Raw genomic sequence first — 25,344 nt, forward strand, 5'->3', positions numbered from 1 at the left:
GTCCAACTCTCACATCCATACATGACTACTGGAAAAACCAAAGCTTTGACTAGACGGACCTTTGTTGGCAAAGTAATGTCTCTGCTTTTTAATATGCTGTCTATGTTGGTCATAACTTTTCTTCCAAGGAGTAAGCATCATTTAATTTCATGGCTGCAATCACCACCAGCAGTGATTTTGGAGCCCCCAAAAATAAAGTCTGTCACTGTTTCCATTGTTCCCCATCTATTTGCCATGATGTGATAGGACCAGAAACCATGATCTTAGTTTTCTGAATGTTGAGTTTTAAGCCAACTTTTTCACTCTCCTCTTTCACTTTCATCAAGAGGCTCTTTAGTTTTTCCTTGCTTTCTGCCATAAGTGTGGTGTTATATGCATATCTGAGGTTATTGATATTTCTCCTGGCAATCTTGATTCCAGCTTGTGCTTCCTCGAGCCCAGTGTTTCTCATGATGTACTCTGCATAAGTTAAATAAGCAGGATGACAATATGTAGCCTTGAGGTACTCCTTTCCCAATTTGGAACCAGTCTGTTGTTTCAAGTCCAGTTCTAACTGTAGCTTCTTGATCTGCATACAGATTTCTTAAGAGGCAGGTCATGTGGTCTGGTATTCCCATCTGTTTAATAATTTTCCACAGTTTGTTATGAATGACAAACCTAGACAGAATGTAAAAAAACAGAAATATCACTTTGCTGACAGAGGTCCATATAGTCAAAGCTGTGGTTTTTCCAGTAGTCATGTATGGATGTGAGAGTTGAACCATAAAGGCTAAGCCCTGAAGAATTGATGCATTTGAAAAGTGGTGCTGGAGAAGACTTTTGAGAATCCCTTGGACTGCAAGGAGATCAAACCAGTCAATCCTAAAGGAAATCAACCCTGAATATTCACTGGAAAGACTCATGCTGAAGCTGAAGCTCCAATACTTTGGCTGCCTGATGTGAAAAACTGACTCACTGGAAAAGACCCTGATGCTGGGAAATATTGGAGGCAGGAGAAGGGGATGATAGAGGACGAGATGGTTGGATGGCATCACTCACTTAATGGATAGGAATTTGAGCAAGTTCCAGGAGATGGTGAAGGACAGGGAAGCCTGGCGTGCTGCAGTCCATGTGGTCGCAAAGAGTCAGACGGGTCAGAAGTCAAAGTCTTCTCCAGCACCACTTTTCAAATGCATCAATTCTTCAGGGCTTAGCCTTTGTGGTTCAACTCTCACACCCATACATGACTACTGGAAAAACCATAGCTTTGACTATATGGACCTCTGTCGGCAAAGTGATATTTCTGTCTTTTTTTTTTTACATTCTAAGTTTGTCATGGTCCTTTGTGGTCGCAAAGGACACAGGGGCAAGTCCTTTAGTGGTGGAATCTTGTAAAGCTTGCACTCGGTGAGGTGGGTTGGACCTCGTTGAAGCTGGGTGGGGCCACAGGGTTGGGGAGAGGCTAGAGGCAGAGGAAGGACGTTGGGGTGTTAGATAATTGGGAACTGAGTCTGACCCATGGGCCTCGGTTCTTTCTTTCATCCCATTTCAATGAGCATCTCCTATGCACAGGTAAGAGTGTTGGGCGTCTGGTTGGGGAAGGCTGTTAGAACCACTGAGACCATCCTACCAGGAAGCAGCACAGAGGGTTACAGCCTGGAGTTTGCCTACTCAGCAACCAGCTAGGGCTCTGGGGGCCTTCTTGGAGGGGGCAGGGGTGGGAGACAGCAATGAGGCTTGGGCAGCATTCAGGCCACAGGTAGGGTACTTGGGCCAGGGTGGGGCAGTGTGTGTAAGGCACTACTAAAGGTAGGGTCCTCTTAGGAGGGTCAAGTTTGAGGGTTCACAGGAGGTGATTAAGCTGTTTCTCATTTTTTTTTTTTTTTTTACGTTCTACCACTTTATTGCTACCAACCCATCTCCCTCCACCCTCGTGCACACATGCTCAGTCATGTAATCCCATGGACTGCAGCCCGCCAGGCTCCTCTGTCCATGAACTTTTCCAGGCAAGAATACTGGAGTGGGTTGCCATTTCCTTCTCCATGTTTTTCATATTCTTTTAAGGAACCTTCTGAAGAACAGAAATTAGGAAGGTAATTCCCCAACTTTGGAGTCAGTTCCTCCCTCTGGCCAGCTGTGACCAAACAGACCAAATGTGCCTGCCTGTCCTGCCTTCCGAACTGATGTTGGGTGAATGAATGATGCGGTGGAGACACAACACAGGAGCTGACCACCCCGTCAGAGCAGCAACCTCCGCCCCCATTTCTTGGGGAGCCCTGAACATCGAGCAGCATCCCGCTCTTCCAGCCCTACCCAGGGCTTACTGAGAAACACCCTGGGGAGGGACTTGGACAAATTGCTCCAACAGCCTCCAGGAGACACCACCACAAGGCGTGTGCCTGTGCAGAGGGCATTGGGTACTCAGTACCGCCCCTCCCCACATGGTGACAGAAGAGAAAGCAGTTTCCCAAGCAGACAGAATCTGGTTTGCAAAGGCTCTTCAGCCTCTGTGAGCCAGCAGTTTTGGCAAGCTGAAAGCTTTCGTCTCACTCCCAACCTGACCCCCTCCCCTGCATCTGGAAGCCCCTTCCCTAGTTGCCCAAGGCCTCCCTGGGGTACTCATGCTCTGGGGAGGGGGGAGAGGGATGGAACCCACACAGCAATGTCCTTTGGAGACGTGCTTGCATCCTGTATTTAGAAAACCACTCCTTGTTCAAAAAAAGCTGGGGGGGGCGGGGAGGGAGTCAATAGGTCACTAGAATATGGGTCATAATGGGTCCCAGAGGGTCAGGATCGTCAGTGGCTAGTGGCAGGGGCTTGACTCTTGGCTGCTGGCTGTAATCACCAGCAATGGGAAGGGTCTGGAAGCATGGGGCCCTGGGTCCACGAGGGAGAGCAAGGTCCTAACCCTCCACCCCCCAACTAGGGGTGACAGTGACCCCCACTGTGCATGGAAGCCACACCTGACAGCAAGAACACACCAGATGCCAGAGGCTCTAAAATCCGTACAAACGTTTATTCTGCCCCTGCCTGGGGGAGAGGGGGTCTTGGAAGGGGGCTGTGGGGCTTTATAGACAGCCCCCAGGGGAGGGCAGGGCTCTGGCGGGAAGACAGTGTCCAGAGGCCAGTAGGCCCTAGGGTGTCCAGAAGGCGAGGCCTGGGGGGCTGATGGAGGGGCTGGATTGGTTCCCAGAAGCCCCAGATAAGCTGGGGAGGCCAGATCCCACTGTCCAGGCCCAGGCTAGGTGGAACTCCCAGGTCCTGGTGGCCTTCGGGGTGCCGGCTGCGCTCCCAGCTCCACCCCCATCCCCCAGGAGGGAAGGCAGCACCGGGCTCTTGCTCCTCCAGGTAGGGAAGACAACTGTCAAGTCATCAGGTTTAAATTCAAAATAATAAAAATAATACAAAATAAAAAGACAAACCCCTGTCACAAACAAACCCTTAAGCCTGCCACCCCCGCACCCTCCACCCACAAGAAGGGGCACCAGCAGGGCCTGTGGGGATGGCAGGCCGGCCCTGCCCGTGGAGTCAGCAGCAGTCTCAGAGGACAGAGGTCAGGGGCAGAGGCAGGGATGGGCAGGAGCGCAGAGGGGCTCAGGGCTCCGGGGTCAGTCTCGGCGCTGGGCTCACTGCCGCCGGCTCATCTGGTTCTCTTGGTTTTCTGTGTCTCGGCGACGTGGACAGGGTTAGCTCTCGAGATTTATTGCACTGTTTTGGAAGAGGCCTGGGGTAGAGGACGGGCCGGGGCTGTGGGAGAGGCGGGCGGGCGGGCAGGCGGCGGTCACCGCTTGGTCTTGGCGTCTTCTCGGATCTTCCAGATCACCAGGTGCATGCAGGCACTGGCATCCTCGCTGGAGCTGTGCCCGTCCACTGCAAGCAAACAGGTGTGTCAGGGCCGGGAGCCTGCGGCCCCCATAGCCCTCAAGGCCCCCATGTGCCCATGCCCCAGCACTCACCATTGTCCTGAATGATCTGTCTGAGGTAGTCAGCCATGAGATTCCGCAGGGAGCGCTTGTAGGGGAGGCCCAGGCGATGCGGGAATAACACGGACGTGTCCACCACGGTGCTGTGGATGACCTGCAGGCAGGTGGGCAGGCGGTCAGGGAGGGTCCCAGAGTGCACGCCGGGGCCTGACCTCAGACTCCACAGCTCCCTCCCTGGACTGAGAACAATCGGCCCTAGCTGCCTTCTGGGAACCTTCTGGGAATCAGGACGGAGGGAACAGGGTACCTTCAAAGCCAGCAGGTCGCTCTCCAGACTGTGACCAATGAGGACGGTGTCTGAGCTGAACATGCTCAGCAACACGGCCTGGACATCCCGGAGCGAGATGCTCGTGTCTGCAAGGTCAGCCTCGGTCACTCCTGAAAACCTGGGCGGGAGGACAGAGGCATTATGGAGCTGGGAGGCCCCAACCTGGGGCCAGGTGGGGACTGGGCTGCAGGCAGGGGTTGGGCTGTGATGGGGAATGGGCAGAGAGCGCGCACCTAGTGTTATAGTCAACAATCTCGTTGTCTGGCCTGACAAAGGTGTCGTACACAACCTGGAGGTCCGTGTCCACCACCGTGACGCGCGTCAGCTCCAGGCCGTACGTGGTGTAGGACTGTAGGGCCAGGGGACACGCCTCAGACGGAGGGTCCTGACAGCCCTTCCCACTCCACAGCCCAGGGTCCCTGAGCCCCACAGGTGGCAACTCAGGCCCCGCTTTTAGATACGGAACCCATGCCAGAGGGCTTCCAGGGGCTTCTCTGGGGGGAAGCCCCCAGAGGGAGAGAAGAACATGGGTGCCCGCCCTCCCCACCCCAGAGCTGAGCCAAGGGCTGTTTTGTGCACCAGGCCCTCAGACTCAGGTGCTGGCCAGGCTGTAACATGAGCTCGGCAGGGAGGTGGACTCACTGCCAGACACCCTCTTCTCCTGATGCTGGCGCAGGCCCGAGGTTCTGCAAGAGGGACTGGGAAGCCCCTCCCTCCTGGGCAGCAAGCCCCCCAAGGGCTGAGGAAGTCCAGGTCAGCCAGGCCCACTCACCATCTCACAGTCGAGGGCATAGACTCCTGGATGCGCATCTCCTGAAAGCTCTTTCTCAAAAGTCTTCACAAACCCTTCTAAGTTTTCCTTCCGGCCATCCTGCACGTGTTGCTTGGGGTAGGAGGAAGGGACAATCAGGTGGTGGGCTCGGAAGGGCACGGCTGGACTCGGGCTGAGCTGTGCTGGCTGGGCTGGGCTGTGCTGGCAGCAGTCCTTTACCCAAGGTCCCCACACCAGGCGGGAAAATCAAGTATGGGAAAAGGGAGGCTTGGGGCCAACACTCCCCAGGACAAGGAATGACCCAGGACACTTACCTTGGCGACCTGACAGCCAGTAGAGCCTATGGCAGCTGAGCAGCATGTGTACTGAGTCTCCCAGCCACCGGCCACTACAAACAGATGCGGTCAAGCAGGTCCACCCGACGCCCCAGCCCAGTCCACCACACCCCGTCTGCCCGGTGGCCAGGGGCTTCCCAGGCCCCTTCCCTAGGGGGGCACCAGGCCCAACCAGGGTGTGAGGGGCCGAGACCCCTGGCAGACCCCCTCCCACTCTCACCCAGCACCAGTTCTCCTCATTAAGCAGTGCGGGCGAGCTTGGTGTGGCCCCATGGAGGTTTGCCCACCCAGAGAGGGTCTAGGGCAGCCAGCGGGCAGAACTTAAGGAGGCTTGTATGTGCCCGTGGTTGGAAAATGGCCCCACTGGCGACAAAAGGAAGCAAGCAGTCACAAGACAGGATGAAGCCTTGGTTCCCTTGGGCCAAACTGCCCCTATTCTTCAAAGGCAACAGGGGTGGAAAGGGCACCCAGTGGGTGGGGCGAGAGACCTTCCTTTTATGAATGTTGTCACAGGAAGGCCTTTGGATTATCTTTTCCATAAAAACCCACAATCGAAAAAAAGTTACAAACAATCAGAGCAAGTGGCCAGCCCAGCCCAGCCGGGCAGGGGTCTCACCTCGGTTCCGGCGGAGCCGCCCCCAGTGGTAGTAACACTCCTCCTCGCGCATGCAGCGGCCAGAGGAGGACACGAGGTACTCAGCGCCGCAGCGGCAGCAGATCCTGCAGGAGGCTACCGGGTGGGGCGGTGTGCATCAGGCCAGCCTGCCTGGCCCAGAACTCTGTGTCCACACCCGTTGGCTCTAACACTCCATCCCCAGATGGACCCCTCCCCAGCCCCTGCACCCCAGGGCAGTGGTGCAGGGTACTCACAGTCCTTGGGTTTCTTCTCCTCAGCTGTGAAGATGATGGCGCCACCAGGCTTCTCAGGGTGCGGGAAGGGGTAGCCATTCTCCTTCAGCTGGCCCTCCGTGAGCAGGTACTCCTTGAGGCGGCTGTACAGGGCGGCCCCTGGGGACACAGGAGAGGCGGTCAGCCCACGGCCACACTGGGGCCACACCAGGGCCCAGGCAAAGGCGGCTGAGAGCTGCCGGGGCAGCCCTGCAGGAGCCAGGCTCACCTTTCAGATCCTCCACACGGGGGCTGCTAGGGCGGCTGAGCGAAAAGCTGGTCCTGGCAGCCAACTTGCCCCCCAGCACCACTTCATGGGACACCACCTTCCGGCCGCTGGTTTCTGCAAGAGGGTAGTGAACACAGTTCATCCTGAGTCCTTCCAAGTGCCCTGCTCCCCAAAGAAGGGAACATCCTGACCTCCTATGACCTTAACTCTTTGGGGACCAGTAGGCTGCCTGGAAGCCCCGCCCCCTCCCTGGGGTCTTCACCACTCAGAAGGGAAAGCCAAGAGCTCCACACGGGAGGAAGGGGAGCCAGCCCGTGGCAGACGGAAGTGCAGAAGGCGCCAATGCATTCTGTAAGAAGCTTAAGAAGCGCCCTCCTGCCTCAAGCTTTTGAAGAGGCCCCCCATTAGCAGCGGCCCCACAGTTCACTGAGGAGGACGGTTAACAGTGAGAGGAGGCTCTTTTGAGGGCGCAGGGCCAACATCATCCTCCACAGGAGCCAGACAACCGGGCACAGCAGAGCCTCTGTCTGACAGCCTCCTGACGGGATGGGGGCTGCTGAAGGCCGAGGCCTGGGTCTTCTGGACGTGACTTACTGTTGAGACCTGCTCCGGCACCTGGGCCCAGGCCGCGCAGCTTCTTGAGGGTGTTCACAGCCACGTTCAGGTAGATGTTCTTGCTGGGGCTGCGGTCGTAGGCTACCTTCTCCTCGTTGAGCGCCTGTGAGAGGACATGGACTCAGCCCCACCCGGCCCCGCCTCCCACCATGCCCCCTCTCTCCCACCCTCACCACGCACCTTCTCTATGGCTTCCTGGTTAGAAGAGCAAAATTTGAGGCACTCTTCAATAAACAGGTTGAGATACCGCTGGCGGATGACAGTGGGGACTTTGCCCCCGAACTCTTTTGGGATAATGGGCTTCTTTAAACTCTAGAGGAACAGAGACCAGCAGAGGGTGGCACGCTTGCTCCCACCTGACCCTGGCCTGACCCAGCTCAGGGTCGACTCAGTTAAAGGGAGACAGCAGGCAGTACCAAGGGCTCACCTGTAAGGATGGGCTGTGCGCCACACGCTTGGGGGCCACGGTGGTGGTGGTCTTGGACGCCATGCCCGACAATGTGCGCGTCTTCAGGGGCTGGCTGCCTGGCTCGGGGCCGCTGGGGGGCTGGCTGCTGCTGGCCGAGAGGGTCCTCTTGGCACCTGTGGGGGCTGCGGGGTGACAGGGGCCGTGAGAACAGGAGGAGAGCACGCCCATCACCGAGCTGCAAAGCACCAGGCGGCCGTGGCCGTGGAGTGCCAGCAGGACATGCATCTGGGAGCACAGGGGGAGGGGCCGGGGTCGGGCCCGAGGGCTGTGGAATGACATCAGGCTCTATCAGCTTTCGGGTAAGTCCATCGAGGGGGCGGGGGCGAAAATGGGGCTTCGGAGGCCGGCTCAGGCAAGGTCACCGCCGGTGTGGTGCGGCGAGTGGTGGGGGGTGCAGGGAGCCTCTGCCACATGTTCCGGCCCCTGACTCCAAGGCATGGAAGTGTGAGGGACGAAAGGCCCTGGCTCCCGGGCTGAGCACCAGAGCATGCGGGTCGCCCCCGGCCCACTCATTGTGACCAGCTGGCTGCCTGCAGCTGCCCCAGTGTTCTGCCACTCCCTTTGATGAGGTCACAAACCAGACAGAGGAGGGGGCCGCCAGCAGGGCTGTCTCCAAGGGCCCCAGGCAGAGCAGCAGCTGGCAGTAAGGGTGGGGAAGGGGCATGGGGACAGAGTGAGACCACCAAGGCGCGGACAGAGTGATGACCCAAGCCTGCCCACACCAGGCTCAGCCATGAGGGAGGTGAGCTCCCCACCAGCCTCATCTCTAAGGATGCACACTTCTCAGTGACGCTTTCAGAGTCACGTAGAGTAGGAAGCATCGGCAGGTGAGTCCCCCTGAGGCTTAGGGGAACCGCCTTGCTGCCAGAGTGCAAGCAGTGACACCGCCAAAGAACTGTCCTGTCATCGGAGATGACCAGACAGCCCAGAGTAAGGTTAGGCTTCTGAGATGTGCGCCTCAGGGCCACGGTCCAGGGCTGTCTCCCTGTCCCCTCGTGCCCTGCTGGAGATGGACTGCATGGCTGCTGGGAGCTCCGGCTCAGACACCCTGAGGGGAGGGCCAGGAACACCGAGGGCTTCTCCTCTGGGAGGCTCTAGCACCAGGAAACCTAAGGAGCCTTCAGACACCTGGAGCCATTTCCTCGGGGCTGGCTCTTAGAGGGGTTTGGAAGCAGCAGCAAGGACACCTAGGGAGGTGGTCAGATAGCAGGGACTCCCACCCAGGGAAGCTGAATTCTCTGCATCTGGATGAGCCTCCAGGGGCTGCATAGCCCTGCTCCCTTTGCATGCCTAAGCCCCACGCTTGTTGGACTGTTGGGGTGTAACCCAGCTTTCAGACAAGCCCAAGTCAGAGGACAGTGGCCTCAGGGTGGGAGGGGAGGAAACCCAGCCCCAATCTCTACCCCAGATCCACTGGTTTGACTGGAGGGTTGAAGGCCTCCAGAGTCACCCCCTCAGTAACACCTTGTGAGGTGCCACACCTAGGTGGGAGCCTCTTAGACCAGGCTGGCAGGGGACGAGTGGAGAGTCACTCTGGGTCTGGGGACAGACAGGGAAGGGAGGAAGCCACCCTCAGACTCCCCAGGGTAGCCCCGCCAAGCACCTCCCACTAGCATCGGGGCTGCTTCACAGATAAGCATAGACATCCAGCCTGCACTGCTCAAGGCCACAGCCCCTGGCAGAGCAGGAGCCAGGCAGGGGCTCTCCCTGCTGGTGGCAGCATTCCCCAGCCTCTGGGACCCACCTGCGGCCAGGAGGGGGTTGGGGACATGGGCGATCCTCCGCTTCTCTCCTGGGGCCGAGATGTGGACAGAGCTCGGCTTCTCAGCCAGCTGCTGGGCGGCCTGGAGCCAGCCGGCTGACTCCCTCTGCGCCTGCTGGGCCCGTCGGTAGCACACCTCCTGGGCGGTCGGGGGCCGAGCAGGGGGCGCAGGGCCTCTCCTCGTGGGCTCCGCCTGGGTGAAGAATTCCAAGCCCAGGACGCTCTGGATCAGAGGTATCCAGAGCAGGCCTTCCAGGGCATCAGGACAGGGGCAGCACTGCGGGATGGGGCAGGCCAGCCCAGGGACCTTCGCCTGGGCAGGCAAGTGCCCTGAAGGGAAGCAGCTGGCCTTCATCTGAGTCTGCTGACCGCCTGAAGAGAACCAGCTGGTTTCCTCCCAAGTGTGCTCATACCCAGGCAGGAACCAGCCTGGCGCTTCAGCACTCAAATTCACCATGACGCTCCACTCTCCCCAGCCCCGCCCAGCCCTGCCCTGCTGGCTTCTGCGTGCCCAGTCCCTTCAGCCCTTCTGTAGGCACAGGCTGTGTGTTCCCACCCACCCGCTAGAGTATATCCTGCTCGATCCAATCTTCTCTGAAGAGTACTTTCAGAATGCCCAGCGGGGTGCAGAAGGACTGGTGAGTGGATCACCTCCACTTCTGTCTTCTGCCCCAGCCTTCCAAGTGATAGCTCACTATCAGCCCCACGGTGACTGACAACTGATCATGTCTGTACACTACAAGGGAAGAACCCTAGACTCAGAGATGTGGCAGCACTTGCCCAGGATCAGAGCCCACCTCTGAACTCGGGCTGGGCAGTGTGACCCTGCCGGAGGGCTGCCCTCATCTGGTCACCACACTCCACACTCTGCCCCCAGCACTCAGCACACCCTGACAACCAGTTGTGGGCCCCAAGAATGGCTCTGCAGGACACAGGCAGAGCCAGAGGCCCCCAGAGCAAGGGAACGTGGGGAGGCTCTGCCTCTGTAGATGGGTGACCATTCCCCCAGGACCCAGAGGCAGACACTTACCTCCTTGCCTTGCTTGGAGAGGTGAGAAATCCTCCTCTTCTGCCCGGGAAACAGTGTGGTCAGGCCTGAATGCCCCTTATCCGCAGTCTTCTCCTCCTTGGGGGGCTGAGACACAGATATGTCCCTCAGCGAGCCCACCCCACTCCAGCCACAGTTCCTCTCACTCGTCCTGGCCTGGAGTACACCCCAGGCTTGAGACAGGAGCAGGTGGGAAGACACTAACTGGCTGCCTGGCTGTAGAGGGGGTTTCAGGGTTCTCACCTCCCCCCAGAACACACAGGCCCTGCCTCCAGGTGAGGATACAGACTTGGCACCCGGGCCCACCTCTCAGAGCCCCCAAAGGGTGAGTTCTGCAGACCACCCAGTCCATGCTCCCGCCCACCCAGCACAGGGACTGGTGCAGGTTCACAATTGTGGGAATGAAGGAAGAAATGGGAAAAGCAGAGGGCCAGGAACAGGGTGGGGCACTAAAGAGGGGGGATCAGAGGGTGGGGCCAGGGTCCCACTGGGGATCCCCCAGCAGCTGCACGTTGCCCATGGGACTGGCTGTGCCAACTCCATTCAGAGCAAAGCTCCCTCTGGTGGTGAGGTGGGGACACTGCAGCAGGAAACCAGAAAGGTGGAGCGTGGCTGAGTTTGGGGGTCTCAGAGGGAGGAGAGGGGAAAAGAGGGGAAACGGGTCTGCAAGGAATCCGGAAGAGGTGACAGAGAGAGAGGATAAGCAGGATCAGGAGCGGGGGAAGTGGTAGCCATCGAGGGGTCTGAATTCTGAATGAGCTGGGAGGCTGACGCTGAGAAAGCCATCTCCACTGGGTGCTGGGCCTCTGGTCACAAGGGAGTCAGGGAGGTGCCCAGCTGGCCTGCCCTCACCTGCCGGGCCAGGCGGCCCTTGTCCTCAGTCTTGATGGCTGTTGACTCATTGAAGATGCGCAGGCACTCCTCCATGGGGTCGGAGTCAAAGTCAACCTCCTTCTCCAGGGCCGAGTAGTCCACATCAGAGCCCGCCCCTGAGGAAGAGGATGAGGAGTGGGGGGGCGGGGAGGCCTTGAGGCGCTTGGGCGGCCCCTGCGCAGCCGACAGGCCCAGGCTGGAGTCCGAGTCTGAGTCCGAGTCCGAGCTGGAGCTGAGGCTGGGGGGAGCGGGAGGCCGGGTGGCCGGCGCCTCGGGCCGCGGGTCCTCGTCCTCACTCTCATCCCCGAAGAGCTCGGCATGGCTCAGGGCCCGCCTGGGCAGCTTGGGGGCGTCCCGGGGGGCGCCCTCGTCCAGCGAGCGGGCCTTCCTCTCTGCCAGCTTCCCTGACAGGGTCTTCCCAGCCATCCTATCTGGTGGTTGGCGGGCTGCCCCCGGTGCGGGGCTCGGCAGCGGTCTTGGCCGTTCAGGTCGGCCTTTCCCTGAGCTGGCCACCGGAGTGGCTGAAGATGGCTTTTTCTTGGTCCCGTGGGGCCGCTCTGCCTTGTGCCGGGGGCTGCCAGCCTGCGGGCCCCTCCTGTCTGCAGTAGGCTTCTCAGTTGGCCTCCCTCGTGCACCATCCTTACCCTTATCTGTCTTCCGGACGCTGTCCTTGTGGTTGGCAGTGGGTGGAACCCCACTTTTCTTCTTAGGCCTCCCCTCCTTGAGGCTGCTACGCTCTGGCGCAGCCCTAGCTGGTGAGCTAGGCTTAGCCAAGGGTGGCCTGCCTGGGCTCCGAGGCGGTGGCCCGAGATCCTCCACGTCACACTGCACCGCCATCTCCTTGGTCTCCCGAAGGCCGCCCTCCTCCAGCTCGGGGCCCTCCCTGGAGCCCGGCTTCCCTGGGGCTTTGCTCTCAGTGCCCCTTTGAGCTCTTGGGGGGCTGGTGGTGACGGGTTTGTCACCTGGAGCGACAGCAGCGTCATCGTCAGAGTCCGAAAACCTGGCGTCGCAGCTGCCAAAGGGGTCACAGGGCTTCTTGGGTGCAGGTGTGTAGGGCTCGCTGCCACGGGAGCACCTGGGCCGCTTGGGGGCCCTCTCGTCCTTGGTGCTGGCCCTGCTAAGCAGGCGGGCAGAGAAGTTGGACAGGGGGTCATACTCCAGGTCTGTAGACGGCTTCGAGTTGTCCACCACGTACTTGCTGCTGGAGACGGGGCGGCCGTACCGCCGGGGCTGGCCCACAGCCTTGGGGACATACTCCAGGGCACCGCCACCCCCTCCACCATGGCCCTGAGCCCGGTCTGGCGACGCTAGCGAGTACTTGCAGCCAGGCTCAGCGGTGGCAGCCAGTGGGGTGGGCTGATAGCTGGCATCGGGGCTCAAAAGGCCATGGCTACTGGGGTTGTAATCGAAGGATAGTGGGAAGGTGTCCCCATCCAGGCTGGTGGCGGGGCAGGCAGCAGGGCCATGAGGTGCCAGGACAGGGGCCTCGGCCGAACCACACTCCCGGGCCGTCTCCAGGAGCTCCTGGTAGCGCCTCTGCTCCAGCTCCACCTCAGAGCGCACGGCCTCAATGGCCTGGTTGACCAGCTCCAGCTCCAGGATATCTGAGTGGGAATCAATGCCTCTGCCCAGGGTGCCATTCTCCCTCTGTGCAGGGGGCTTGGGCAGCTCAGGGTTGTACGGGTCATAACCAAGTCCTGAAACAAAGAGGAGAAACAGCCATGAGCAGGCTGGTGCAGCAGCGGCCCCAGGAGCTGGTGACCAGCCACTGCCTAATGCCAGGCCTTGACCCTTGGGGCCAGCAGGGAAGAGCAGAGGACTGGCCTTCCAGAATCTGCCAGGGCCAGGCCTATGGCCGGCCGCACAGAAACTCTGGCAGAAAGTCAAGGAACCTGGAGGGTCCATGCAGGTCCTACCACCAAGTAGGGTGTGGGGTACAGAGCCTGGGGTCTTCCTGACCTGGAACATGGATGGTGAGGTCTGGGGAGCTGGGCAAGGGTGGGCTTCCCACATGGCTCAGCCCACGCTGAAGTCATACCATGCAGCTCCCTGAAGCCAGGGAGGCAGGAGGCCCGCCAGCCAGCCAGCGAGGGCCAAAGGCACAGTGCACAGAGCCGTCTGACTCGGGGGTAGGGAACAGAAGGTGGCCTGACACAGTCCACCCAGAGCAGCAGGCAGACACGCACAGCCTTGCCTGGTGACTGCGCCTTTAGGCTCTGTCCTCCCACACACTTTCTTGCCCACAGGGAAGTTCCACCAGTGGTGCATATACCAGTGAGAACATGCAAAGTCCTGAAGTGTCGACTGTAAGGAGGTGGCAGCTGGGGTGTACGCAGGACAACACGGCAAACTTCACAGAGGAAGCGAGGCACGCTGTCCCCCAAACGATGCCAAAGTGTAAGATATTCAGACAACGCATGACACGGGGAAGCACAGTGGGGTGGATGGCAGGGAAGGCATGGGACACACTCATGTCTGCATCAGAACAGGAGTGGTGGGGCAGCTGGTGGGCAAGCAGCTGCTGTTACTGACCCGCCTCCAGGGTATATTACACAGGAGCAGCCCAACACCACCCAAGCTAGCAGGGACCTCACAGGAGACTCCCTTATGGACAAAGGTGCAAAGCTTCTCCGTAAGATGTGAGCAGGTAAAGCCCAATGCTCCCAGAAGGGAGTAACACACTAGATTCAACTGTTTCGGAATTTTAAATGGTTCCTGGTTAGAGTGTCTCCCAGACAGGAGTCTGTGAAACTCTGAAGAAAAAGTGACTTGTTTTGATGCCCTGTGCTTGGCCACACTCCAGGAGCCTCAGGATGGAACCAGCTGTGCCCCCACTCTGGGCCTCTGACCTCCAGAACTGCCAGAGGAAACTCTGTGCTCTTCTAAGGTACCTGGTGAGGGGGGCTCTTGCTGCAGAAGCCCCAGGAAATGCATAGACCCCTGAGAAAGGACGCACAGGACAACTGGCGCTACTGCAGGACAAGGGTGGGTAGCTGGGCTGCTGGAGGACCAGGGGGCCAGGGGTGCAGGTTCCATCACAGACCTACTGTCCGGCTTTTACCCTGGAACCTATTTCTCAGGTGACACTTGAAAGGACGTGTATATCTGTGCTTCAGACCACCAGAGACACACCCAGCCTGCAGGTTATGGAAAGAATGGTAAAACCGAGTCGCACAGGCCACGGCAGGACTGGGTGCTGGTGACTGGTCAGAACACACAGCCACTTGCCCCTCTGCCCCAGAAGAGGTTCAAGATGAAAGGACCATCCAGAGGTCCAGAGAGAGGGCCAGAAGCCCCCAAGGGCAGGATCCACGGCCCTTCCTGCAGCTGACCCTAACCCACAGCGGGCCCACAGGCACTACCACAGACCCACCCCAGCTACTTGAGGCCCATGTGAACAGAAAAGCCAGCACCCTCCCCTCCCCTCAAAGTCTTGGCTGCCCAGCAGAGTGGAGGGCCTAGAACACAAGCTGGGGGGCACTGACGGGGCATGTCCAGTAAGGGATGGGCTGGATCCTGCAAGTCTTGGGGGGCCTCCAGCCCCAACCCCCCTCACTCCCTGACCTCCCTTCCTGAGGCTGAGATGGCTCCCAGTAGCAGGGCTCATCTGGGGGAAATGCCCCTCCCCCCGGAGGGGTTCTAATGGATGGAGGTCCTCCCCACTCTGACCAGCTCTGGAACAGGCAGCAAGGTGCCCCAGCAACACAGAAACGCCCCGGAGTGCCTCATGCCCTTCTCATGCCAGAGTTCAGACCTCTGCACTTCATGAAGTGACAGGAATCCCATCACAAACAAGCCTGCACTTGGGAAGCAAGGAGAGGAGGGAGGTACCCAAAGGGCCAGGCCACAAGAGGGCGGCAGGCTGCCAAGGCCCCAGGGGGCCCGCTGGGCGCCCTGATGGGGAGAGAAGCTCCTGCTCTCTGATGAGGGCCTGCCCTAGCGTCAGGGGGCTTCTTGAGGGCAGTACCCCCTCCACTTCCTGCAGTCTCCAGGGCCCAACTCAGACTCTGCCAAGGAGTAAGCCCCTGGCCAGGCCCAGCCCCCGAGATCTGGGCATCCCAGAGCCCTGCCAAGGTGGGATGTTTCAGTACCAGGGAGGCTCCCTCTTCACATCCCAACAGGCTAAATTGAAAAAAACAAAACAAACAGCTCTAGGAAAGGGGCAGAGGGTTTGGTCAAGACCCTCCCCTCTAAGCCTCAGTGTCCCTGAGGTGACATAAGGCTGCAGGTCTAGGCACATGAAGCACACAGCTGCCGGGGCTCAGCCACAGCCCCTGCGGCTCAGCCACAGCCCCTGCGGCTCAGAAATGAGTGTGAGGGGCCCAGAGTTCGACCCCCATGCTCCTGCTGAAGCTTCTGGAGGCCTCTGGGGGGAGGCAGGTAGATGGAGAAGGCATTTGTGATGCTACCTAGCCCCCACCCCACCCTGCCTCAAGGGACTAGCCCTCAGGGGACCAGAAGGAACTGGAGAAATTTCCCAAGAAAACCTTTGCCAAGCGACAGGTGACCCTCAAAAGGTGGAGAGGTGCTGTGGCGCCACAGAAGCACCTTCCTGTTATTAGGGAATTAATCTGGCTGGAAGCCAACGGGCGCTCCTTTGGGGTTTGTACCAGGGAAGAATGCCTTTGGTAAACAAGACTAATTGGCTGTTTTTCAGCAAGGGGTCAACTCTCAAGCTGACTGGGAAAGCTCCTGGAAGGCCTGGCTGCTGGGGTTACTCTCAGGAGAAGTTCCTGCCCCAGACCCAGGGCAAGAATTGGGCTGCCAAGCAGGGCCACCACTGAAGAGAGACCCTGGGGAGGCCCCTGGGAAGCTTCTGGGCTGTCCCTGGGCCCGGTTTTTGTGCGCCATCCCCTCTTGGTTTTGGCACCCCGGGGCCACTCTCCCTGTGACCTGGTCCCAACACGCCCTGGTCACCAGCTCCAGGTGACCAGGCATCCAACTTGGCAGAGCCCAGGTAGGCTGTCCCACCTTTAGCCAGGAGCAGACACTCATGGCCACGGTGCTCAGGGAACAGATCACCCAGAGCCCACTTCGGGTGGAAGGACAGTGTGGGGTGGCAGCTACCCCAATCCCTCTGAGCCCTGCCCTCTGCTCCCCCTACCACCCTCAGTTGAGGAAACACTCCGCAGACACCCGGCCCGCAAGCTCCAGCTGCAAGTGCAGTTAATGAGTAGACAAGTGGGCAGGAAGCCCCCATTGGGAGTCACGGGCCCCAACCCAATCGACTCTAACTCTGAGGCCTTCCTCTTTAATCCTCACGCCCATCCTGCCTGCTGTGACCCCCTCACAGAGGAGGCTGAGACTGGGGCAGTGCCATACCCCAAAACCCTGGCTCCCCTCCTCATACAAGAAGACCGAGTGCCGCCTGATCCTCTACGGTCCGAAGGACTCTCCACCACCCTACCTTCCCCTTACTCCTCTGCCCCCATCAACAGACGATATGCATGTGGCAGTGCCACTCCCTACTTTGTGCCCTGGTTAGACAACAGTGGGGACTCCTTCACCCCAGGGGATGGTCACAACCCAAGGGGGCAAGTCAGGGGGCCAGGAAGAGACAGGCAGCATCCCTGCCACATGAGATGAGTAGGACAAAAAGACCAGTCAAAGGAGAGCAACGAGGCCCACTCCTTCGACAGGAAGCTGCCCAGGCGGCAGAAGCCTCGAAGGCAGAGCAAGGAGGACTATCAGCTTCCAAGCACCAGGCAGACTCCTATTCATCCCTCAAAACCCAGCTTAGCAACTGCTTGCCTGGGAACACTCACCCGACTTGTTGCAACCACAGGTGCCAATGGCTCACTCTCCTGGATTCTGGCCCAGATATGTGCTGCTGGACACTCCTTCCCTCCCAGAGCCCCCCCAGGTGGTCTACAGATGAGTACTGAATTCAGACAGATCTGAAGAGCCCTGGGAGGGTGCCAGAGCCAGCTCCGGATTTCACAGCTGACGCAGAGGCTGGGTGGACCATGCCTGTGTGTGTCTGGCCAAGCTCACAGCTAAGATGGCCAAGGCCCCCCACCCCCACCAAGAGCGCTCAGGTCTGCCAGCCACCCGTCCTGCTCCCTACACTTTTCTGGGCTTCCAACACTGCCTGCCACCTGTGCAGACTGCTCGGGGAGGGGTCAGCCTTCACAGAGCGCCTCAGCCATGGACCCAGCACCCTAAAACGACGGGTACAGCTTATGCTGGGAGTCAGATCACACAGACAGAAGTCGACCTTCCACACAGGGATGGCTTCAACACCAACAGACCAAGTTCCTGAGCAACCACTGTTCAAGTGCAATGCTCTGGTCAAGGGGATTCAGAGGGAGGAGCCAGGACAGGGGGACGGCAGAGCAAGGATACTGCGCAGGACAGCTGGGTGAGACGGGAGAGGCGCACTGCTTGTTGAGGGGCCTACATCACCACCCCACCTTGCAGAAGGGGTGGCCAAAGCAGAGGTGGTGACACTGAGCAGTGGGAGGCTAGGCTCCTCACACCATGGAGGATGTTGCTCCAACACCTTCACCTGAGGCGCTACTCCACCTGCAGGGCTGCAAGTCTGCCATGGCGCTTGTGCCTCCCCTCTGCAGATGCTCTGGGGATGGGGTGCACTCAAGCATCCCGCATAGCTCCCGAGCTCTCTGGGCTGCTGTGCTGTCCTCGCCGATCCAACCCTGGTGCTTGGGTTGTTCTGCCTCTCACCTTGGGTCGCGGAGGAGCTGGGAGGGCTGGTGTGGCAATTCTCGGGGTGGTGCTCTCTCAGCAGGCCAAAGCTGGCTGGTTCAGCCCATCCTCAAATACAAAAGCAGGCCCGGGCTGGGACACAGTGCAGGTTCCTCCATCTCGCTTGGCAGCACGGACACTTGGAGTGGGACAAGGCCACGTGTGCAGGGAAAGGGAGCCGGCCCGGGCACCGTGACACGCTGAGCGGCGTCCCCGGACACCCCTTCCCCCACCCCGCCGGTGCTAGGAGCCCCCTACTTCCTGACAACCACAGGTGTGTCCCCGGGAAGGTCAGCATGAACTCCAGGCGAGACACTGCTTTGCTGACACTAAGCAGAGAACTCTAAAAAGGCAAAAAAAAAAAAACCCAGCTCTGGAGGCAGGTATATCCTTATTCAAATGGCCCGAGCCTGGATCTGGGCAAGAAGGCCAGTCTAGAAAGCTCCCCAGGTGCTTAAAGAGGGGCCACCAGGTGTGGGAACCAGAAGCACGAGGCAGGCCTCGCACCTCGCTGGGGTTTCTGCAACCTCGACAGAAGGACCCAGCTCCCAAGAAGAGCAGGGTTACAAGCACAGGAAGGACAAACCACATCCCAGGCTGGGAGGAGGCACAGCAAGCCTGCTGATGCAGGACTAGGGGCATCGCCACATACACGACCCATCTCTTTTGACTTTCCAGCATTTTCCTGTGTGTTTAAAAAGAACATTACTCTGAGTCCCAAAAAAAGCACTCTGAACAGAGATGACTTAGCTGGGATGGGACACTGCCTCTGAAGACGGGCTGCACGACCCACTGAATCTAGACCACCCTCGTCCTGGCGTAAGAAAGGGATTCATGCTGCTCTGAAAACCCGCAGCACCTTTCCTCCACTCCCTCTTCACAGAAAAGTCAAGAACAATGGAACAATGGAACCACCCACTGGATGGCAGTGGAGGCTCCTCCCCTGGGAGGTGGCAAGCCTGTGTCCCCTGAGCCTGGTGGCCCAGCTCCCTTGGCTGAGCTGCACTTGTGCACACAGCTCCCCAGGAGGGGTGGGGAGGTGAGACTGATGACCAGGGGTCTTTTCCGGGGTGCTCCTGCCTCCAGGGAACACTGGGTGAAGACTGGGGGACTCCTGGCATCAAAGAGGTGGGGCCAGGGAGGCTGCTCCACCCTGCACAGAGTCCAGGATGTGCCCCCCCACGGCCCCCCACCAGTTTCTGGTATTCTTCATGGTTCCACCCTCTCCCGACAAAGTCGGAGGCCCTTGACAAGCCTGACCCAAGACCACACCTGGCGGCAAGCTAGGGAAGCCCTGGGGGTCGTCAAGTACCCGGCCAGACCTTCAGATACACAGGTGACACTGCTCTCTGCTGGGCTTTCTCCCCCAGGAAAGGGAGGAAAGGGTGTGTATGGCTCACTCAGGAAGAGAAAGCACCAGACAAGAGGAACACTTTGCTTCTGCCTCTGAGCACGGCCATCAGGGCAGTGGGGAGTCATGCCCTCGTGAATCCTGCTGGCCCCCAGCCCATGGGGAAGGCAGCGAAGGGCTACTGCCCCTTCGGAAGCACGCACTTCTGTGGCTGCACCCTCCCTTCCCACCTGACTCCTGGCCCTTAGCTTCCCTTAAGAAGCAAGGCTTGCTCTCAGAACACCACACCACAAGGGTCCCCCATGTGAGACCCAGGGGAGCTGCGACCACCACCAGCTGGGGCCACCCTGTCTTCCAGCACGAGTCAGGGATTCCTCCGGCCAGTCTTCAGGAGATTTCAGTGCTCAGGCCCTGCAGCATGGGTGAGGCCCTTCCCCGGGTCTCACTGCTGCCTCTCAGCCTCGGGACACAGCACTGAGTCCACACATGATGGGCACCCAGGTGCCCAGCAGCAGGAAGTGAGGCGGCAAGGGCCTCACCGCCCTGATCCGACCCCATGAGGCGCACTTACCGACTGTGTGTACACAGGTGCATGGCTTCCCCTCTCTGGGCCCGTCTCCTCGTCTGTAAAATTGGGACAATTGTCCCTCCCACCGGTTAAGGGTCATGAATAAAGAGCATGCCTGAGGGTGCACGGCAGTAACTGGGCAACCCCAGCAGAGCATGGGGGTGGGGACCGTGGAGCACAGGAGAGCGGATCTAAGGGCCGGAAAAACTGGGATGGGCCCTACATGGGCCTCAGGGGGCCAGCAGACCAAGGCCGGAGGTGCTGGAACTCCTGCATCCCACCTGCAGGCAGTCAGTACCATCTGCATCCCTGCCCAGCCCACCCTGGCCGAGCATCTGCTCTTGGGCCATGTCAGTCTGCTCACGGGGACCCAGCCAAAGTCTGGCCTGTGGCTGCAGGCTCTGCAAGCCCCACAGAAGTGTGCCTGTCAAAGTCCAGAGCAAGGGGGAGCTAAAAGGTGCAGGGGCGGGGGGCACACCTGAGCACGCCACAGAGGAGGAAACAGCATCAGAGAGGCCCCACAGCAAGACGGAGGCTGAGCTGCAGGAAGAGACCCACCCCCACCCCCCAGAGGAGAAGAGGACTGCTTTTTCTCACCTGCAAAAGGAAAATGCAGACACTGGGGTCAGGGGTAGGCAGCTGCACTTTTTCCTGCGGGAAAGTGAAGCAGACAGGACCACATCACCAATGGGTTCTCAAAAATGACACTTTTGCAAACTGGCCATTTGTGATGCAGGAAGACATCAAGAGACCAATGAACTAGGAAGAATACACGAAGAGATAAATAGCGCTCTCAGATGGCTGGAAGTCAATCTGTGGGCCTGCAGATGAGTCGCTGCCCAGGGTCTGAGGAAGCTGGCCTGTCCCGTTTGTCCATCCCCTAAACATCAGGGGCTCTCTACAGAACACCATGCAGACTGCACCAGCATGTCAAAAGATGCAGCGAGAAAGTGCACCGGGACAGGGTGACCACCAAGGAGTGTCCCACACTCAGGCCTGAAACTCAGGCACCTGTGGGCACAGCTATCTTCCTTCCTTGAGGGAAGGTTCCCAAGAGCCAGGCCGGTGTCCCACCCAGGTGTGGAGCCTGACCTTGAATGATGGCATCTGGGCAGCTGATGCAAGGCCAATGGGCCAAGCAAAATTTAGGGTGGAAATCTGAGACAATTCTACCTCCCCCCCCCCTTTTTTTGGGGGGGTGGGGGAAACAGGCCTATGACTTCATACGAGCAAGGATGCTTCTCAAGTAAAAAAGCTCTGAAATGAAGATCTGTGTCTTAAGCACAAAGAGAGGATACTGAACAAAGAAATCTGGGTCTGATGGAAAGAGGGAGCCAGTTCCCGAGAACAGGGGCCACGGAGCCTAAATTCCCCTGAAAGGAATGACACACATCCTCCCCGTGGACCTTTCCTTGTGATGCTCCTCTTTTTGCCCCCGTTCTTCATGTTTCTGCTCAAAGCCCACACCTCCTAAGAAAAACAGTGCCTGCCTCCTGGCAGCTCTCACCTGAACTCTGTGACATTGACAATCACCACGCTGAGACACGCACAGCCTCTGAACGTCCTCTCCGAAGTCTGTCCCCCATCCCAACACACACACACACGCAATCAGTCAGGTTTGACTCCCTCCCTGACCCTAGTATGACACACGGGGCTCGACACCCAGTCGGAGAGCTCCTAAACAAGACCCTCTCGACTCCGCTGTTGTCAACAGGGGCGGCCACGAGCAGAGGTGCGGCGGGGGAACGAGCGCGGAAGTAAACAACGGCTGCAACCAACACCCCGGGGAGGGGAGGGGTCGGGAACGGTTCCCACGGGAGGAGTCCCGAGCCTGTTGACCAGTGCTGGTCGCGCTCTTTTCCCGACCCCCACGCGCTTCACGCTCGCGACACCTCTAGGAAGGCAGGTCCTCTCACTGTTTAGGTTTTACACTCGCGAAAACGCAGGGTCAGAGTACCCGAGACCGGCACTGGGCTCCGGGGTGGGTGACCCCGGCTTGGAGGGACGTCGCTCGCGAGTATACAGGGAGAGATGAACGGGGAACGGGAAACCAGGGAAGCCCGGGCGCTGGGGTCCAACCCGCGACGGGGAACCGAACTCGAAGCGGGCAGGTAGACATTACCTGCTGCGGGGGACACCGCTCCACCTTCGCCGGGCGCGCCCGGGCCCCGGGCCCCGCGGTGCCGGAAGTGGCAGTAGGGCCGCCGGCAGGGTCCCCCGGGCGCCCCAGCCCAGTAGGGGCAGTCGATGGCCCGGAAGAAGCCGGTGGAGCGTAGCATGGTCCGTCCCGCGGCGGCGCCCCGGCCCGGAGCCGCCGGGCCCCCGGGCCCCCTCACTGGCGCCGCGGTCGCCCCCGCCCGCGCCTCACGGACCCCGCCGCCGCCGCCATCTTGCTCCGAGGTCCCCGGAGGCCCCCGGGATGCTGCCGCAAGGGACCCCGGGAGCGGCTGCCCGAAGTGCGCCTGATCAGAAACGCCTGCTCTCGCGGGACCGAGACGGATCGCAGGCCCCTGATCTGAAACAGATGGCCCCCAAGGGAGGGATAGAGGACACAGGCTGCCCTGTCTGAGGCCTCAGAGTACCTCGCCGGCGCCTCCGGCGGGTCCTCTAGCGGCAGCAGCGCCATCTTGAGCCCCTGGCCCCTGCGGCGCCAGGGCTGTCCGAGGCGCGCCTGATAAAAAAAAAAAAAAAGAGCCCCTCACCGACCCGCTACGGCTTATTTGCATTCAATTTGCGTTTTATTGGCTTGTCTTCCTAAGGCGCCCTCTGCTGGTCTACTCGAGTTCTGCAGATGCATCTCAACCGCACCTGAGTTACCCAGTTCAGGCTCTGAAACTCAACTCGGCCCGGTTGACTCGCAGTAAGTGCTTCATTTCTCCCACCTGGACACTTGCGGCAGTTAAATCTACAGGTCCACCAGAGGAGACCTGTTCCGATTCATTCATTGGTATACCTGATATTTGAGCACCTACTGAAGATCAAGGCCATGCCACAAAGTATTTTATCCAGTTACCAGATGATGGACATTTCAGCGGTTTCTGGTTTTTGTCTATGGTGAATTGTGCTACTGTGAACATGCGTCTATATGTATCTGACCACAAGTTTTGTTTCAGTACTAGTTTTTCAAATGGTGTAAATGTGCTTGTTGCCCGTTTAAAAAATTGTGGGAGGACTTCCCTGGCGGTCTAGTGGTTAAGACTGCGCTCTCAATGCAGCATGGGTTTGATCCCTGGTCAGGGAACTAAGATCCCAAATGGCTGCAGGGTGCGGCCAGGAAAAAAAAAATGGGGGGGGGGGGGGAATGTCGGAAGAAACTACAATTTCCAGGCTGTCCACCATCTGGCAATTACCAAGCATCTCCCTAGCTCAACCACCTGGCCCTGCAGACACAGAGGCTTGAGACCCCCTCACCCTCGGGGATCTCTCCATGCCTCTCCTCCACTGCCAAAAGTAGGGTGGGCTCCTGAACAAAGCAAATATCCTCACCCTGGTGGAGGTAGTGTCTACATGCGGACAGACAACAGGAAATCAGTAAGTGAGATATCACAGTACAAGGTGAAAAGTGCTATGGGGTGGGGGGAGTAGAACGGAGTAGGAAGTTCAGTCTCTCAGTTGTGTCCCCTTCTCCTCCTGCCTTCAATCTTTCCCAGCATCAGGGTCTTTTCCAATGAGGCAGTTCTTCGAATCAGGTGGCCAAAGTATTGGAGTTTCAGCTTCAACATCAGTCCTTCCAATGAATATTCAAGACTGATTTCCTTTGCGATTAAACAGAGTAGGGGGCTGGGAAAAGGGAGTGGTCCATGTAGTCCTATGGGAAAGGTGGGATTTGAGCAGTTCTGAAGAAGGAAACAACGCTGAGCAGACATCTGGTGGAAAGACATTCCAGGCAGAGGGCACAGTATGGGCAAAGGCCCAGGGGCAGGACTGCATCAAGCTTATCGGAGCAACCGCGGCGAGGAAGCCAGTGTTGGAGCAGAATGAACGAGGGAGGAGGGGAGAGCAGGAAGGGGACCGGGCAGGTCATACAGGGCCTGGTGAGCCTTGGGGAAGATTTGGACTTTACCCAAGGGAGGTGGTAGCCCTGAGGGCTGTGGGCAAAGGAAACCTGACTCAGGTGCTCACGGGCGCCCCCTGGTGGCTGTTATGGGCGGCTGTGGGTGCACCAATCAGGGAAGCTGGACTGGTTCAGGTGAGCCACGACGTGGGACCAGGTGGTGGCAAGAGAGGGGAGAAGTGAGTGGACTCTGGATACGTTTTGAAGGTAGAGCTCCAGGGAGATTTCCGGAGGTACTAGATGTGGATGGTGAGCCAAAGCGGGGAGTCAAGGACGACCCCAAAGATTATGCATACTTGGAAATATGAATATGCAGTAGGGGAGGGGTAAGAACACACTGGGCCCGAAGTTGAGGGTGAGGTTGGCGTGAACCAGGGGTTGTCTTTGCACAGGGGCACCTGAACCTGGGGAGGGGGGCTAGGAGTCCCCGAGATCACCTGCCAATGGAGCGTCTAGGAGGCAGAAATCCTCCTGGTTATTCCGGGACACGGGGAGTGTGTGCAAGAGAGATTTAAGGGGGTTCTGAGTTTGCGGACCTAGCATTCCAGGAACCCTGACGCAAAGGAGCAGAGAAACCTACCAGAGCTGGAGTGGGACAGAGATCCGGGGAGGGAGGAGGGATATCTGCGGGCTTTCGGGCCATATTCCAGTAAGAAAGAGAGCAAGAGGGAAGGGGGTTCCAGAAGGTAAGACGAGGGCCACGTGTCTAGATTGGAGCGACCTTGGCGGCCCCAAGGGCAGGACCCTGGGGAGAAGAATTAACGGAGCCGGTGTTGCAATGCCGGGGGCGACCACCAGGTGGCGGGGCTGCCGCCTTCTCGAGGGCGGGAAGTAGCAAAACCCTGGGGGAGTGTCTGCGCTGCGTGTCACCGCAGCCCCACTGTCCTTCCGGGTTCTAGAGATGGCTGGAATCTGGGGTGCACCTTTCCTAAGAAGGGGATCAGAACTCTCACCAATTTCCCAAGGCAACTTCCCCTCCCTTCCATTTGGGAGCCGGCATACAGCAGGCATACAATACAGGAGCGGCCAGACGACTGGACACAGGAGCCGGGCCGGGGTGCGGGGTACCCTCGGGAGGAGCCCTGTAGAACAGTGTAGAGAAGTGCGGGCTCCCCGCGCCCGCGGCGCCGGGAAGGGGCGGGCAGCAGACGCCCCCGGACGCCATGTCACCGCGCCTCAGTTGCCGGGTAACGGAGCAGGAAGGCGGGCCGGGGGATCAGATGCCCGAGGTGTGGGTGTGGGTGCCGCTGGTCTGCAGCGCGAGCTGAAGAGGGCAGCCCCCTCCTCCGGCCTTAGGGGCGTTGCCAAGACCGCCAGCAAGTCCGCGGATTCACCAGCCCACTGGCTCAGTTCCCGCAAGACGAGGCTGAGGACCCTCACTGGCAAGGGGGACAGAGATCCACCGCCTTGGACCGGCGAAGGGAAAAACCACACAGGCTCCGGAA

The 25,344-nt window shown here is 59.2% G+C and overlaps 1 protein-coding gene across 3 annotated transcripts; it reads right to left on the bottom strand.

The window, feature by feature from the left end:
* Window positions 1-2,980: 2,980 nt before the first annotated feature.
* Window positions 2,981-22,240, bottom strand: REXO1 (RNA exonuclease 1 homolog). 3 transcript variants are annotated; one of them, XM_065918531.1, is made up of 17 exons: window positions 21,968-22,240; window positions 11,866-12,918; window positions 11,201-11,337; window positions 10,331-10,435; window positions 9,283-9,493; window positions 7,497-7,660; window positions 7,250-7,381; window positions 7,049-7,172; window positions 6,455-6,568; window positions 6,208-6,345; window positions 5,954-6,067; window positions 5,317-5,390; window positions 5,003-5,113; window positions 4,464-4,579; window positions 4,210-4,348; window positions 3,936-4,056; window positions 2,981-3,849 (listed from the first exon to the last, which is right to left on the bottom strand). In XM_065918531.1, exons 1-17 carry the CDS (start codon window positions 22,122-22,124, stop codon window positions 3,761-3,763), a joined length of 3,099 nt encoding a protein of 1,032 aa, XP_065774603.1. In that variant the 5' UTR covers window positions 22,125-22,240; the 3' UTR covers window positions 2,981-3,760. The 3 variants fall into 3 exon arrangements, 2 of the variants coding, with proteins under 2 accessions (XP_065774603.1, XP_065774602.1); XM_065918530.1 differs by having other exon boundaries at window positions 11,201-12,918; XR_010660904.1 differs by lacking the exons at window positions 2,981-3,849; window positions 4,464-4,579 and having other exon boundaries at window positions 11,201-12,918.
* Between the last annotated feature and the right edge of the window lie 3,104 nt (window positions 22,241-25,344).

Source organism: Muntiacus reevesi, chromosome 1 (genome assembly GCF_963930625.1).
Source record: "Muntiacus reevesi chromosome 1, mMunRee1.1, whole genome shotgun sequence".
Lineage (NCBI taxonomy): Eukaryota > Metazoa > Chordata > Mammalia > Artiodactyla > Cervidae > Muntiacus > Muntiacus reevesi.